A 14,702-nucleotide genomic window follows, 5' to 3' on the forward strand; every position below is an offset into this window, starting at 1 on the left:
CCTTCAAGATTGTTTAGTTAAAACGAAGCCATCTCTGTATCCAAAGATATAAAGTGTATGCTGTTGTATGGGTTATTTAATTGAAATAAGTAGGGACGTTATATATATTACTAATGTAGGATGTATAACACTGATGATGACGAAACCAATACAAATGTACGCATTAATAGTTATTCTCATCATTATGGGCCAATGAAGTAATATTAACGGTTTTTGTCATATAATGCCGGATCCTTATAAACATATGTCTGTATGATACGAATTACTTGAAGTAGTAAATATATTGCAAAGAAGTCATTATAACACTGCGGACAAAAATATTGTCAAATGTTATCAGCGGTCAAAACAATTACAATGTACTCATGAATAATTATCCTTATCATTAGATATAGTTACTGTAAACAATTTTCTTTAGCGTGCGATTTGTTTTCGCGAATTCCGCGATTAAGGTAAATTCGCGAAAGTTTATCTTCACAGTTATTTTCCACAATTCTTTCACAATTAAATTCAAAGATGTTGCAGTTCAATTTCTACATGAAAATGTTTAGAAATTGAAATCGCGAAATTTAATAGCCGCGAAAGAAAGTTGGTGTACAGCAGTTTGAAATAAATGCCTATATATTTACTTAATTAACATGTGTGTAATTATGCGTACAAAATAACACGAGCAACACCTGACATTAAACATGAAGATAAGTACATGATTATAAGAATGTTTGGTTGCTACGCAAATAAATCTCAATTGCAACATAATTTTCCGACATAGACATAAAAGTATTATTTACTACTCTCTGGTGTTGACAAATTTTACATGTATCGAATTTTCACAGCACCTCATATAAACTAAATACATACATTTTGAAAGTGGTAGTTCTGTATTAATTCCAAGCATATTCTATCATACATAAACATAGTTATTTTTCTTCACCTTTTATCTTTGAGAATTACAGATAGAATCACGTGTCACATGTCAGCTGTCAATTTAAAACAGCAAGCGTTGATCTCAAAATCTTCTATAAAATGGAATAATTTCACTTGGGCTAAACGTTATGGATATTCATCAAAATTCAGATTTTGTTGTAGACTTATACTATTTTGGCATTTATAATTATATAGACACGAAAAGTAGATAATGATTAATTAACATATCAATATATATCCTATATAGGATCTCCCCACACCCTAGGGCTGCCGACATGGACCTTGAATCATGTCAACGATACTCTTATCGGCTCCCAAAGTTGATTTACATCCCTTTGTAAGATATATTTGCGTTTTACCCGATCGTGACCGGGATAAAACTTGTAAAGACTGTATTAATTTCTCCTATCCTCAGAAATGGCTGTTGATGATACTATCACTGTACCATGCAGTGTACTAGTATGGTGACGATTGGAGGAGGCGGACATGTCACTCAAAGTGACTGACAAGCCATCCACATACCCGGAACGTTGATGTTTGTACGAGCGGGTGATGTGATCCCCGGACATTAATGAGGCTATAAAGACCATTTACCTGGACATGTCTCGTGACTACCCACAGGTAAGTCACTGTTTGTACTAACTTAGTCAGGTACGGGTATTTATTTAATCTGGCAAGTGATTGAAATAATTCAGGAAAACATTGCCCGTAGTACACATGAGGAACATAAAATCATTTTATCATTTTGACATTTGATAATTTATGATTTTGAATATCCAGTGTCTATATAAATGTTGTTTCTTATCCCATAATTATTGCCTTGTATCTTATGGCTGTATTTTATATCATTATGCGTGTTCCTTGTTAAATTGTGGATTAGTCAAACTGACCAGATATATAAAATCATCAAAAATCATAAAAATTCATTTCAGAATGGATGCCTTAATTGGTCTTTAATCGTTCATATCGATACAAATACGCGTAATATTTCCCAGCATCAGTGTGTACAGGGCAAAAGACATACGCATTTATATCATCGTTTTTTTATCGACAACATATCACATTGTTTAATTCAAAAACGTTAAACACGATCTTTCCTTTTTTTACTTCCTTTAATGATATTCCAGATATGCTCGACTTTAATGTGCCACACCACAGAGAGTACAACTTTTATGTCACTGCACTGACGTCGTTGGGATACATATTCTGGTTTAATTGCTCTACAAATTTATTACTATTGTGTGTTATTATAAACACTGCCCTATCTCACGGTGATAATGTTGGCCCGAGTATCCGCTTTTCAAACCGACACCGTCAGACATAAAACACATCATTTCTTTTCATTGTAATAAAGTCTTATTGGGTGGTAATTAAATTGTAGTATTTTCAGAAATGTACACGCCCTCTTTTCAAACCAATTGTCTTTCACTTAAAAATATGATAAAAATGTCTGAAAATATTATATAAAAATTGTATTTTGTACTTGTTAACCGATATTTCTCATGGTCATTTCTAATTGTAATTTGAAACACATGTTGTCACAAAAATAAAACTGAAACGCTCAGCAATGATGTTCAATGGCGTTCTGTGGGGTTAGATTCGTCTATTTCATACAAACATTTCACATTTACCTTCCATACAAATCCCTACAAAGAATAAGACGTATTTACTTGACACACAAATATCAGTAGATGTTGTTCATTTCATTGGTTTTAGTTATTAAAATCAATATAATAACGATCTAATTGACATATAATGATTTTGACTGTCAAAAGCAGAAAAAATGACAGCAGGTACTGATAGCACTAATCTTAAGCTAACAGCAACCTCTTTCAGTCATAATCTACCGTAATCTGGTATCCCTTTCGAAATGTTATCTAATTAGAAATAGTGAACATTAATCTTACAAATATTATTGTGTATCAATCTTTCAAATATTATTTTGTCTCTGTCTTGCATTTTACAAATATTGTGTCGTCCCCTTACACATTGTGTGCTTTCATCTTACAAATAGTGTCTATTAATCTTACAAACAATGTGATTTCATCTTACAAATATTTGTTTTTTTTAATTTTACAAACATTGTATCTTTATCTTACAAATAATGTTTATCAATCTTACAAATAATGTTATTTAATCTTACAAACATTGTGTCTTCATCTTACAAATAATGTCTATTAATCTTACAAACATAGTGTCTTCATCTTACAAACAATGACTATCAATCTTACAAACATTGTGTATTGATCATACAAATAATGTTTATTGATCATACAAAGATTGACTGTGTATTGATATTACAAATATTGTGTATCAATCCTCAAAATATCGTGCATTATTCTTACAACTATTGGGACTAAATCTTAGAAATATTGTGTCTTTATGTTTCAAATATTGTGCATTAATCTTACAAATATTTATTTTGTATTCATCTTACAAATATTGTGTTTTAATCACCCAAATATTTATTTTGTATTCATCTTACAAATATTGTGTATTAATCTCCCAAATATTGTACATATTAAATATTAATCATACAAATATTGTACATTAATCATAAACATATTGTGTAATAATTTTACAAATAGTGTGTATTAATCACCCAAATATTTATTTTATATTCATCTTACAAATATTGTGTATTAATCTCCCAAATATTGTACATATTAAATATTAATCATACAAATATTGTGCATTAATCATAAACATATTGTGTATAATCTTACAAATATGTGTATTAATCTACAAATTTGTTATTAATTGTCATTAATCATACAAAATTGTATTAATCTAAAATTGTATAATTTAAAATGTGTGTATTAATCTCACAAACATTGTACATTAATCATACATTGTATATAATCTACAATATTGTATATTAAATATTGTGTATTAATCTACAAATGTTGTGTATTAATCTCACAAACATTGTACATTAATCATACAAAATGTTACTATATATATCTTACAAATATTAATTTAATCTTACAAATATTACATCTTAATCTTACAGATATTGTCATTGTGAGCTTGTACTCCCTCTTAATACATTTGAGTATTGTAAAGACAACATTTGTGTTATTTCTCTGACGCTGCAGGTAATGTTTAATGGAATATGACTTATTTTAACAAAAAGTGATACCGTAGTTTCTATTAATAATTTGCTCTCCATGAATAGGCTTGTCCCTTTCAAAAATTTCTTCCAGTTTTTACGTAAATAATTCAAAATAATGAACAATGTCTAAATTGTGTATATACCACCCTATCCTTAAATATCAAGTTATTGTTTTGAATACGGGCCCACATAAGAAGCAGGCAGTGAAAGCGTGAATGTTACATAACATAAATGTAGCGGTGCTGTCAATCCCAAGATACACTGAGGTTGGTCTTATATTAATGTATATTAAACCAATTAGGTTTGAAAAAAGATTTTCTTTGTTCTGCACTCCAAATAATTGTTTTTGTCGATGAAATTAATAAAAGAAATACCATATATCTAAATTCAATAAGAAAAACAATTGAAATTTCAGACACATAGTAGTTTAAATGTGCAAGAGATAATGCTAATCTGCAAATATAATGCTTGGGTTATCTTCTTATTGCTTTGATACAGTTACTGTTATGTTTCTCATTTAAACAGAAACCAAATCCTTACAGACACTAAAAACACTAGTGATTGTATCCAATTAGCCAAATAACCATCCTATATTATCGAAGTCAGTAGACACAAGCTTGTTAGCAATGAAAGCGTATTTTATCACCGAAACTCGGCCACTCAAGTTCCTTCTATCTCAACTCATTACACATTGGATTTGAACTCCGACCCAGAGTCGAGGACATTTTAACCACTCGGTCACTGCAGCCCCTTCTATCTGAACTCCTTACACATGGGATTCGAACTCACCTCTAAGAGGTGAAGGTTTTGAGGTAATATGTCTGGACATGTTAACCAGTCGGTCACTACAACCCCTTTTGAGTGGTGACACAGTAATTATCACCCATATCTTTTTTTCAGATTGAAGCATCATGTCGGCGCCTGCTCTAACACAATTTCCCTATAGAAATACGACACACGACATTGTACGTGTCAAATAAAATGTCACGACCACCCCAGGTACAGAAAAAAACGCCCGGATGTTATGACAAATTCACGGGATATTATCTGCGAGGAAGATTTACATACAAAAATAGCCACTTAAAAATGATAATTAGTTTCGTAATTTACATTAGGTGCATTCGATTCACGTGTCATCTCTACATATATATATACTACAGATATATATGAAGTTTAATTGGACTGAAATCTAACCACAATTTCGTATGAAAAAGACATCTGCATCAATCTTCGGATGGGCGGTTTCAAATTGTATATTCTTATTCAAATAAGATTATGAGATTTAAATCCGATGGATTGACTTTAATCTGTGATTTTCAAACAACAAATGACAAGCTATTTTTCCTGCATAATCATATTCACAGGCATTCTATTTACAGACACATTTTAATTCATTATGCAAAAATTCTGAAAAGATTTTTAAGAAATAATACGATGTTATATTCAGCTGTGCCATCTATTTAAATTTTATCTAGCTAACATACATAAAAACCCGCATATTATTCCGTCAAAATATTTGACACAATATTGTCTGCGCATACATTTTAAGGAGGCACGTCTATGTATGCTTAGGACATATTGAAACCCATCCTATCAGGAACGGGATTCAAATCACATGTCCTAGGTGTGCCTTTTTAAGTGATTATGATGTGTGATTGGGATTTTTAACGATTTTTTCATTTTCTTTTGTATCTAGGTTTACTTTCTTTAAATCCGTTGAGTATGCTCATTCTAATAAAAAAACAATTCTTAGACCATTGTGCCTACATTTTGTGTTACATTACTAGGACATTGGGAGAGAGGCTTGGTGCATGAGATGGCTTGGAGTGCTCCTCCTTGTGTTCAGCAAGGTAAATCATTGGAACATGAAATAGACTTTTTTTCTAGACATTTACTAATTATTTTATTCCATTTCATTTTCTATTTAATTGCAAGTCTGCTGTAACGATTTTGAAGAACTTTCTTTTCCATACAGATTGTTCTATTGTTGTTAAAAAACATAAGACAAATTTTAGTTATTAGTATCTATATGAGATGTCTCTTACACATATTATGCTTAATTTGATTAATGAAAATATTGACACAATTCTACACATGTATCTAACACAGCGTGTACATGTAAGAAAACCCATGGTAGTCGTATTGAAATCCATTACAGATACTTCGTGTCATTGGCCTAATATTCCATAAAACACGATATGATTTAAAGTTCCTTCCATATATATATGTATCACATTGATAATTTCATGATAGACTCAATCAATTATTTGGTACATAAAGATATATTCTACCAAATTTTAAAAACCATCTTTGTTTGAACAGTACATTGTATATATACTTTACGACTTTTTAACTTGATATGCTACTCCCTGCGATAGACTTCATGCAGTGAGCTACTAATCATGTTATGAACCCACAAACTAACATGACATTTGTAAATATTAATTTAAAATATATCTTTTCTAGGGGATGTAAATTCGTTGATTTTTGTGAAAAAACGAAATCCACGAAAATTAAACCCCCACGAAAATTAATTATTTCACAGTAACACATGTCTATAAAGTTAACGTGTTTCGTTATTTCAGAACGTATCAGCAGTAACCCGGACACAGCAGGGTAAGTGTTGCTATGATTAACTGTTTTGGTTAATGCTGGCTGGATTTACTGTTTACTGTTATAAGCCATTACTTTAAGATTTATTGAGTTTTGTTACTACGATGTTATTGTTTATTACAATTATGTTATGTAATGCACACTTTCAGAATCGGATGGAGAATTTATAGAAATAACGATGAAGTAAACTCGGGATTATTTAATGTTTTAATACTCATGTAACATATGATGCTGTTTACAATCTTATTAATATTAGAGGGTAGTTTGACTATTCGATACACTCAAAGTATTGCAACGTATCGAGGAGAACGGAAGTGGAGCGTAGGTACAAACGTATTCTTAGGTAGATTGCTGTTATTCACAAACAAACGAATAACAGTACAACAATGTTCTATACAGAACAAAAGAAAGACAACAATGACACTGTGAACGCCGCAATTTAAGTCGATACCGTCAAGATTGGAAATATTCTTATCAATTTGAGATTGGTGCCTAATATGAACTGTTTCGTGTATCAATGGGAAATGCAAAGTAAAATACCGTATAGCTGGTTCTTTTCGCGGATCAAAGTTTTCGCGATTTGATCTAAAAACGAGAGAATCATATATTAGGGATTAAGAGTTTTCGCGATATGGATTTAAAGGTAGATATCATTTAACCATTTCTCATAATTTCGCGGATCAAATTTTCCGATCATAGCAAAGTGCCGCGAAATTGCAAAAATATCATCCCCGCGGAAATAACCGGCTTTACGGTATACATAATTATGCAAACTGACCAGGGACGCTAAAAGGTTTTATTCGTTTATTACAGTCACATTCCTGTGTTTCGGTAACGATTCCGACAGCAGCCTTCTTCACTTTACCTTCAGGGTCTTGTCCAATCAGGACCCTGTGATAGACCTCGTGCCATATGACGCCAGCGCTACCACCCTGGGCGTGGGTAAGAAAACCGGATGTACCTCCGTTAAGGGGGACGGTACGGCGTTCAGTCCCTTCGAGTTGACCATCACCATAGATACCGATGACCCTACATCTGTCATCAGTTTGACCAACACGTGTGGCATTCAGGAAGTATGGCTTGACTTCTGTAGCTTTTGTCATGATAATATGTTCATGGTTTGTGTAAGTTTGGTTTTAAATTGCTTTAAATATAAATATATATATATATATTTAATGCAAGTAAACAATCTTACATTATATAGCAATTGTTAGGTAAATGTTTGCAACAGTATTATTTCATTTAAAATTATATTTAAAATATCTAAATTATCGTTATTTACAGATAACTGTTGAAACCCTATTTAAGTTTCGAATTCGGACCATTGGTGACCTTAAACTTGACCTTGGAACAGATGCCTACTACGATTGCCAATGCGATGTGGGAAATCTTCTAAGAGGTTGGCAAACGGTTGGTCCAGCTTTCGTTGTGTAAGTATATATACCACGGCTTGGATGCATTATGTCATAGATTGTTAAGGTTTGTAGCTGGTTGCTGGAACTAAAAAAACGAATTTTACTAATCAAAGAAGGAATCGCTCTTCGTGTACATTTCCTTATATCAATCATCTTTTGAATTTTTACGACTTACAACAGCTTTCTAACTAATGGGTTGCTAGGGGTTTGACATCCCTGACGATACAGGAGGTCCGAGTAGGAGCTGCACTGAGACTTGTGGACAAGGCTACAGACCTCCCCGTTTCTGTGGTGGAACTTGGTGCCGAGGTTTACCTCCAGGTGGTGTATAACCCTCAGACACAAGACAACAACGGTAAGGCTCTACAGTCCACACAGAAAAATATCAATGGAAAGTGAAATTAAAAAATTATAAGAAATTTTATGACAGGAAAGACGAAGTATTTAGTAAACAGCCAACAAAATGAAATGAAGCGGAATTAATTACATATTCCGTCTTTGCATATTACAGAGTTAGCTCCCTTGCGGGTAAGTATCCATTGCGACGTCATTGGTTTTTTTTTTTGGGGGGGGAGGGCGCGGTTCACGTCGTTTTCTCCGAAAGCTATGACGTTACGCTCCCAAACACATGACGTCACAATCAATACCTACCGGCAGGGCCAGATAACTCTATAATATGCACACACAGAATGGAAAGCATGACTGTATAGATTATGTGTCTTGGATACGGATGTGTCTTCTGATTCTGTTAATCATGGTTTTAGTTCCTTAACGATTGTAAACAAACACATGCATAATAAGTACAAAAGCAAAAATTGGTTTGACGATGTTCATTTTATTTGTAACAGCATATGACTCATGTGGAACGTCGTTTTGGATAGTGTTTGACAGTTCATCACCACAGATAGTTCGAACATACGAATTTTACGTCATAAGTGCCACTCCACTGACGTCACATGTTTCTTTTTGGAACAGCAGCACGAGTAACGTAGTGGATTCCATAACAGTAGGTCCGTCTTCAGTCGCACGTGTAGATGTTCCTATCGAGATTGCGACGGGTACAGCACTGCTCGTCACTGCGACCGAGAAAGTCTATCTCATGGCGTATATCTCCACCTCTGGGGCCAAGTCTATAGCGACAGTGTACCCCGCCGATACTCTAGGAGATGAATACTATTTGTCTTCCGCAGATTTCGCCATAGTGATTACCAAGGAGGACGATACCAGAGTCGAAGTTACTTCGACAAGCTATCCTTTATTGATTGACGGTGTCAGTATATCTGGGGGGTATGTAACCCCTAATAACATAAACAAATTTGACGTCATTCATATTACTAGTAACAACAGTCTCTTGAGTACTATCATAACATCAACTAAACCAGTGGCTGTGTTTATGGGATTTGATACATCACTTTCCTCGAATAATTACAGAATTGAACAGGCTACAAGTCTACAGAAGTTAGGCACGTCCTTTATAGTTCCCTCGGGGTTTGGAGACGTCCAATGTGTCGCTATACGTCCAGGAACAACCGATATATGGTTCCCGTCTAATCAGACGGGATCTTCTGATAACTTCATTCAGTTAAATCAGCATGGAACGCTTACTTTAACCACTGAAGACGCGTCTTTCATTGAAGTGAGGTCTAGTGAGGCGGTGCTGTGTACGAAATACTACCGTGATTCTACTGTCACGTCAATACCACCCATACAACAGTGGTCGACCTTCTATGTGCTGGATGTCGACAGTGCTGACATTGGCTTAGCATTCATTTACATCGTGATATTGAATGGAACTGAATCTGAATTACTGTTGAACCAGGAGAGGTTTACGGCACAGAGCACTGAAGTTCAGCATTTAATCTCAGGTAAAATACTTAATCGAAACTTGTAGCAGTTAGAATATTGAAAATTAAAATCATTAAAGCTATTCTTTTGACATCTTGACATTTTTGACATGTAAAATATGGTTGATAAGTATGAGAACGAGTAGATAAGTAACCAGACTAAATTCCAGTTTATAATATTTATTGCTTCTCTTTCGATGCGATTTTCCTGTAATGTGACGCAGTTCAGGTGTCATCAGTCTATAACTGAAACAACCTATATTTAATGTATATATAGAACACATATTGCATGAAAAGTGTGACCGGCTTAGTCAATCAGAAATCGGATGCTTTGGTTAATTATTGTACGCAATACGATATTTTTTTATTTATTAAAAGTAACATCTTAATAAATTAACTCTGATATATCATTGAATCTCCATATAACAAAGCAACAATTTGAAAGAAATTGATGAAATGTACAACGCGTTTGTTTTCAGACTCCAACGCTGAAGGTTTGGTTGCAATGAATGTCAGCCTTCCCGTCAACATAGCTCTACCTGTGACAGTGTCCCATCCTTCACAGCCGTTTCTAGCCTTATTAGTACTTAACAATGGCTCGCAATTTATGGCTGCCACTGTGCTTCCGGGGATTCATTTATCTGACCTGTTTCTCAATGGTGATGTAAGCTACTTCATAAAAACGACACACTATCTATAAAAGAAGACATTTGTACAATAGAATGCCATAACGTGGTGCTCATCACTGCCACGATGAATCATTTCAACCGCCTTATATATATGAAAACATGATTTTTGAAATTCTGTATTGCGTTAAATGAAACGATTATCATCTTTTATTTAATTAATTTGTCTACCAAAACTCCACCTGATGCTGTCAAATATTTTACGCTTGCCAGTGCTGTTGCTATCTATAATTTGATTCAAACATATTGGACATCACCATGTAAATACTGGACCGCCAAAGGTTATATACTGGGCTACGGTAGGCTAGGTCTGTGAGTTTTGTGTGGCATTTTACTCGAATCTCCGAGGTATCTGAGGTATCCGGTTGCCTTCTAAACAAAATTCCCTCTTGTGCTTCCAAGGTCATTATATTATAAATAATGACGAAATTGAAATTTGTTGTAAATTGATCATTTCTTGTTAAGTTATTTCTAAATACACTAGTTTTGATATCATAACTTACAGATAGAAGATCATGCATGGATTTCTTTGTGGTGTGAAGTTTATCAAACGAATTTAATCATTTGATATGGCACGAGCTTTAGGCGAGTGCCATGTCAAACTATTTAACGAATTTTCTAAAATTTCATATCACATAGTCACGAGTGTAAGATTCTGTTTATCACATAAGTTTATTAATAAAAATTTAAGTAAAAAAATCGTCTCTATATAAAAATAGTAAAAATCAGGCTTGGATATAACGTTTACTGGGATAATCATGCAACGTCATATATAGATTATGTCTTCAAAACTACTTGTGACGTCGTAATAGTGTTATTACACGTGTGTCTTACGATAGTTGTGACATAGTCGTATGACATGGTTGGACGAGCCAGTTATGCGACAAAGTCAATTATACTTATTATTTTCTAGTCACTCAATAAACAATTGCTTTTCAGTACAAGATTCTAGTCAATGAAAATGTGAAAATGAGACTGATTATTTATGTTTTTAGCCGTGGTGTTCCCAGACATCGGGCTATAGGGGTGATTTAGTAGATAATGACTGTGACGGCTGGGTAGATGAGGAGACGGAATCAGACACTGGTAAATATGTACAGAATCTACTAATAACTCCCTAAAAGCATGCCACCGGAGCTGCCGTTTAGGCGCTTAATTTTTACTTGAAGCATTTAAAATATCGTATTGATTTATAGAGGAGTTAGGAAGAATAATGATTTTTTTTTTAATCGGCGTTATTTCCATTGTAGTTTTAGTCGATGTAATTTTTTCATATTCATTTGATATTTTTCATGAGTTTGAATATTGACATGCATTGATTTCTAAAGTGAAGATGAACTAATAATTTTTTTTTATCACCAGGTAATCCTTATCCTGACTTACCGGCAACCCTGATAGGTAATGTTGCTTTATATTTTTATCCTACGCGAAACGCTTTTGCGGGGAATATTGTTTTGGGCTCCGTCCGTCCGTTCGTCCGAGATGATTTTCCGGGCTATAACTCCTAAACCGTTTAACGTAGCTCTATGACACTTTCTGAATATGTCAAACAAGTACCGTAGTTGTGCCTTTTGCTATTTTGGACATTCCATTTTGGGAAGTTTTCCGTTACCATGGAAACTTAGTAAAAAATACCAAATGACTGTTTCTTTTTGTTTCCGGACTATAACTCCAAAACCGTTTAACGCAGCTCCATGAAAATGTCTATATAAGACAAGTGTTGTGCCCTTGTTGTTCCTTTTGCTAATGCGGACCTTCAATTTTTGAATTTTTTTTCTGTTACCATGGAAATTTGGTCAAAAATACTTAAGTACATTTTCTTTTTGTTATCTGCTGTTATTTCTTTTTGCAGTTTTACAATACTATTTACATACATTTAAAGATATACTTGAATAGTTGTTACTTTGACCTTGTTGTATTTGGGTTTCATTCCAACTGCCGGGCGCGGGAGATAATGCCAAGCTGTGTGGCTCCATGTTTCTTTACATTTTGATATATATTGATGACATGAGAATAAATAGAGGATATACCTTGTTTCTTGATAAATACTAGTTATATTTCATCGAGTGAGGTTGAAACTTTGATATTTATTTTTTTTTTTAAAGTTTCCACCTCACGAGTATTTATTAAGATGCCATGTAAATGTCTGTGTAATAACGTGATCTTGTATTTAGATAACCTCCACCCAGTGCGAGTAAGGCCAGTTGAGTGTGTTGCTAAACCTAACGACGTCTGGTTGGACGAGGACATATCAAAGATGATTATACAAACATCTGGGTATGTTGTAAAGAATAAATTTTCTGCAAGTAATTTTCAATAAAGAACTGTCCCATTAAAAAATAGAAAACATGCTAAATAATGTTGATTTAGTAGAAAACTGTTTTTTATCAGTATTTTTTTTTGCATATTATAAAGTTATCTGGCATTGTGAGTATGTATTGATTATGACGTCATGTGTTTGAGATCGTAACGCCATATTTTGTAGTGAAAACGGCGTTTGATTTGCTCAGAAAATAATGACCTAACGATTTATAATTCCTTATCATGCAAAGACATAATACTACATCCAGAAGATGATTTTGATAAATCGTTAATTTTATCACGTGACTTAGATGCCTACCCACCGGACGTGATGTCTCACCATTTACTCCATCGTCAACATTTAATATGACCAGTGACCAAGCACCCTTTCCAGTCGTATACAACACCGGAAGTTTCTATATGCCTCGATTTGAAAATCAAGCGGATGTATATATGAGATGCAGACTAGAGTTTTGTTTTCATTCTGACGACAGTTCATGTACAACGGTAAATACATTAATTTTCAACTGTTAACAGAGAAATGCAATAAGCTTTTGGATTTATATTGTTGAAATTGATAATTATTAAAAACAATAATTGTGCAGTTTTTTTTAATTTCATGCCTTGGTTTAGAATTGCGTTTCGCGTATATAGAGTTAAGATTTCAACCATAGAACTTTTTTCTCTTAGTTTTTTGAATGTGTTGTTGAATGTTTTAAGAATAGGGTAAAAGAAATGTTTTCGAAAAAGGATTATTGGTTTTTTTTTATATAGGATTTATGTCAGGGTAGAAGGCGCCGTAATGCAGACAGTGATTCTGGCTCCCAGGTTATAGGACTACACGTCACCGTTACCGGGAAACAACTAAATAAATCTGGTATTCCATCAGGTAATTAATATGTCGTTAATCCATGTACTAACCATGTTTTCTAGCTTTAAAACATTTATTCAAAATCAACTCTCAACTTTATGTGATTTGTTCAGTCTTGCGCTGATTAATAACAAACTAAAGGAAACTTATTTATGAAAAAATACAATTCGACAATGTCGTGTTTATGTATGTTGACAACATCGTTTGCATTACCGTTTAACCGGCCATTAACTGTGTTATTGTTGCAGACTCGGCTGACTCCGTCCAGGAATATTGTTTAGAGGACAGACGATTTCTAGGCGTGATTGGTGTTCTTGGCTTCCTGACTCTAACGGCGCTATCGATAACTTTGTATCTTTACTGTAGAGTTCAAAGACGATATAAACAGTAAGTGTTTAAGACATATTTACAAAGGTTGTCAAGTTGAAAATGTACTTTGATTGAACCACAATATAAGATGAGTTTTTTTTATCCCATGATGTTGGCACCAAATTGATGTGTGAATGCAAATCTAATTATAGTCACTGGTGCATAGTTTTTTTAACACAAACAAAACTGTTTATGCGAAAGTGATATTTCAGAAAAAGTATATGCCCAAGCTATTTTTAAAATGATGTGTAGAGCTTAATTACGCATGTGCAAAAGTAGTAACAACGTGTGAAAAGAGCGAATATTACAAGTGAAGGCTGTGTTCAATTATTTTAAATCAAAGATGTTTTTGTTTTAAAAGAATCGCATTGTTATGTTTTATATGTTTTGACAATTGTTTATTTTTTAAGATCTATTTCATTTTTATTGATAGAAATACTACTAATACTATAATATCAATGTACATGGAATCAATATTTAAAATATTTTACATGTCGTACTTTGCTATACAATGTTAATTCTTATATTTTGATTACATTTATTTACAGTGTACATTAAAATAAATTA

At 33.5% G+C, this 14,702-nt stretch overlaps 1 protein-coding gene across 1 annotated transcript; it reads left to right on the forward strand.

The window, feature by feature from the left end:
* The first annotated feature begins 1,434 nt into the window (after positions 1-1,434).
* LOC138324911 (uncharacterized) lies at positions 1,435-14,620 on the forward strand. Its single transcript, XM_069270146.1, has 14 exons — positions 1,435-1,542; positions 5,824-5,886; positions 6,622-6,652; positions 7,463-7,722; positions 7,934-8,079; positions 8,268-8,419; positions 8,913-9,929; positions 10,388-10,572; positions 11,590-11,680; positions 11,957-11,992; positions 12,769-12,871; positions 13,207-13,402; positions 13,670-13,784; positions 14,015-14,620. Exons 1-14 carry the CDS (start codon positions 1,522-1,524, stop codon positions 14,155-14,157), a joined length of 2,559 nt encoding a protein of 852 aa, XP_069126247.1. The 5' UTR covers positions 1,435-1,521; the 3' UTR covers positions 14,158-14,620.
* The last annotated feature ends 82 nt before the right edge of the window (positions 14,621-14,702 follow it).

The sequence above is a fragment of the Argopecten irradians genome, chromosome 6, assembly GCF_041381155.1.
Source record: "Argopecten irradians isolate NY chromosome 6, Ai_NY, whole genome shotgun sequence".
Taxonomy (NCBI): Eukaryota; Metazoa; Mollusca; class Bivalvia; order Pectinida; family Pectinidae; genus Argopecten; species Argopecten irradians.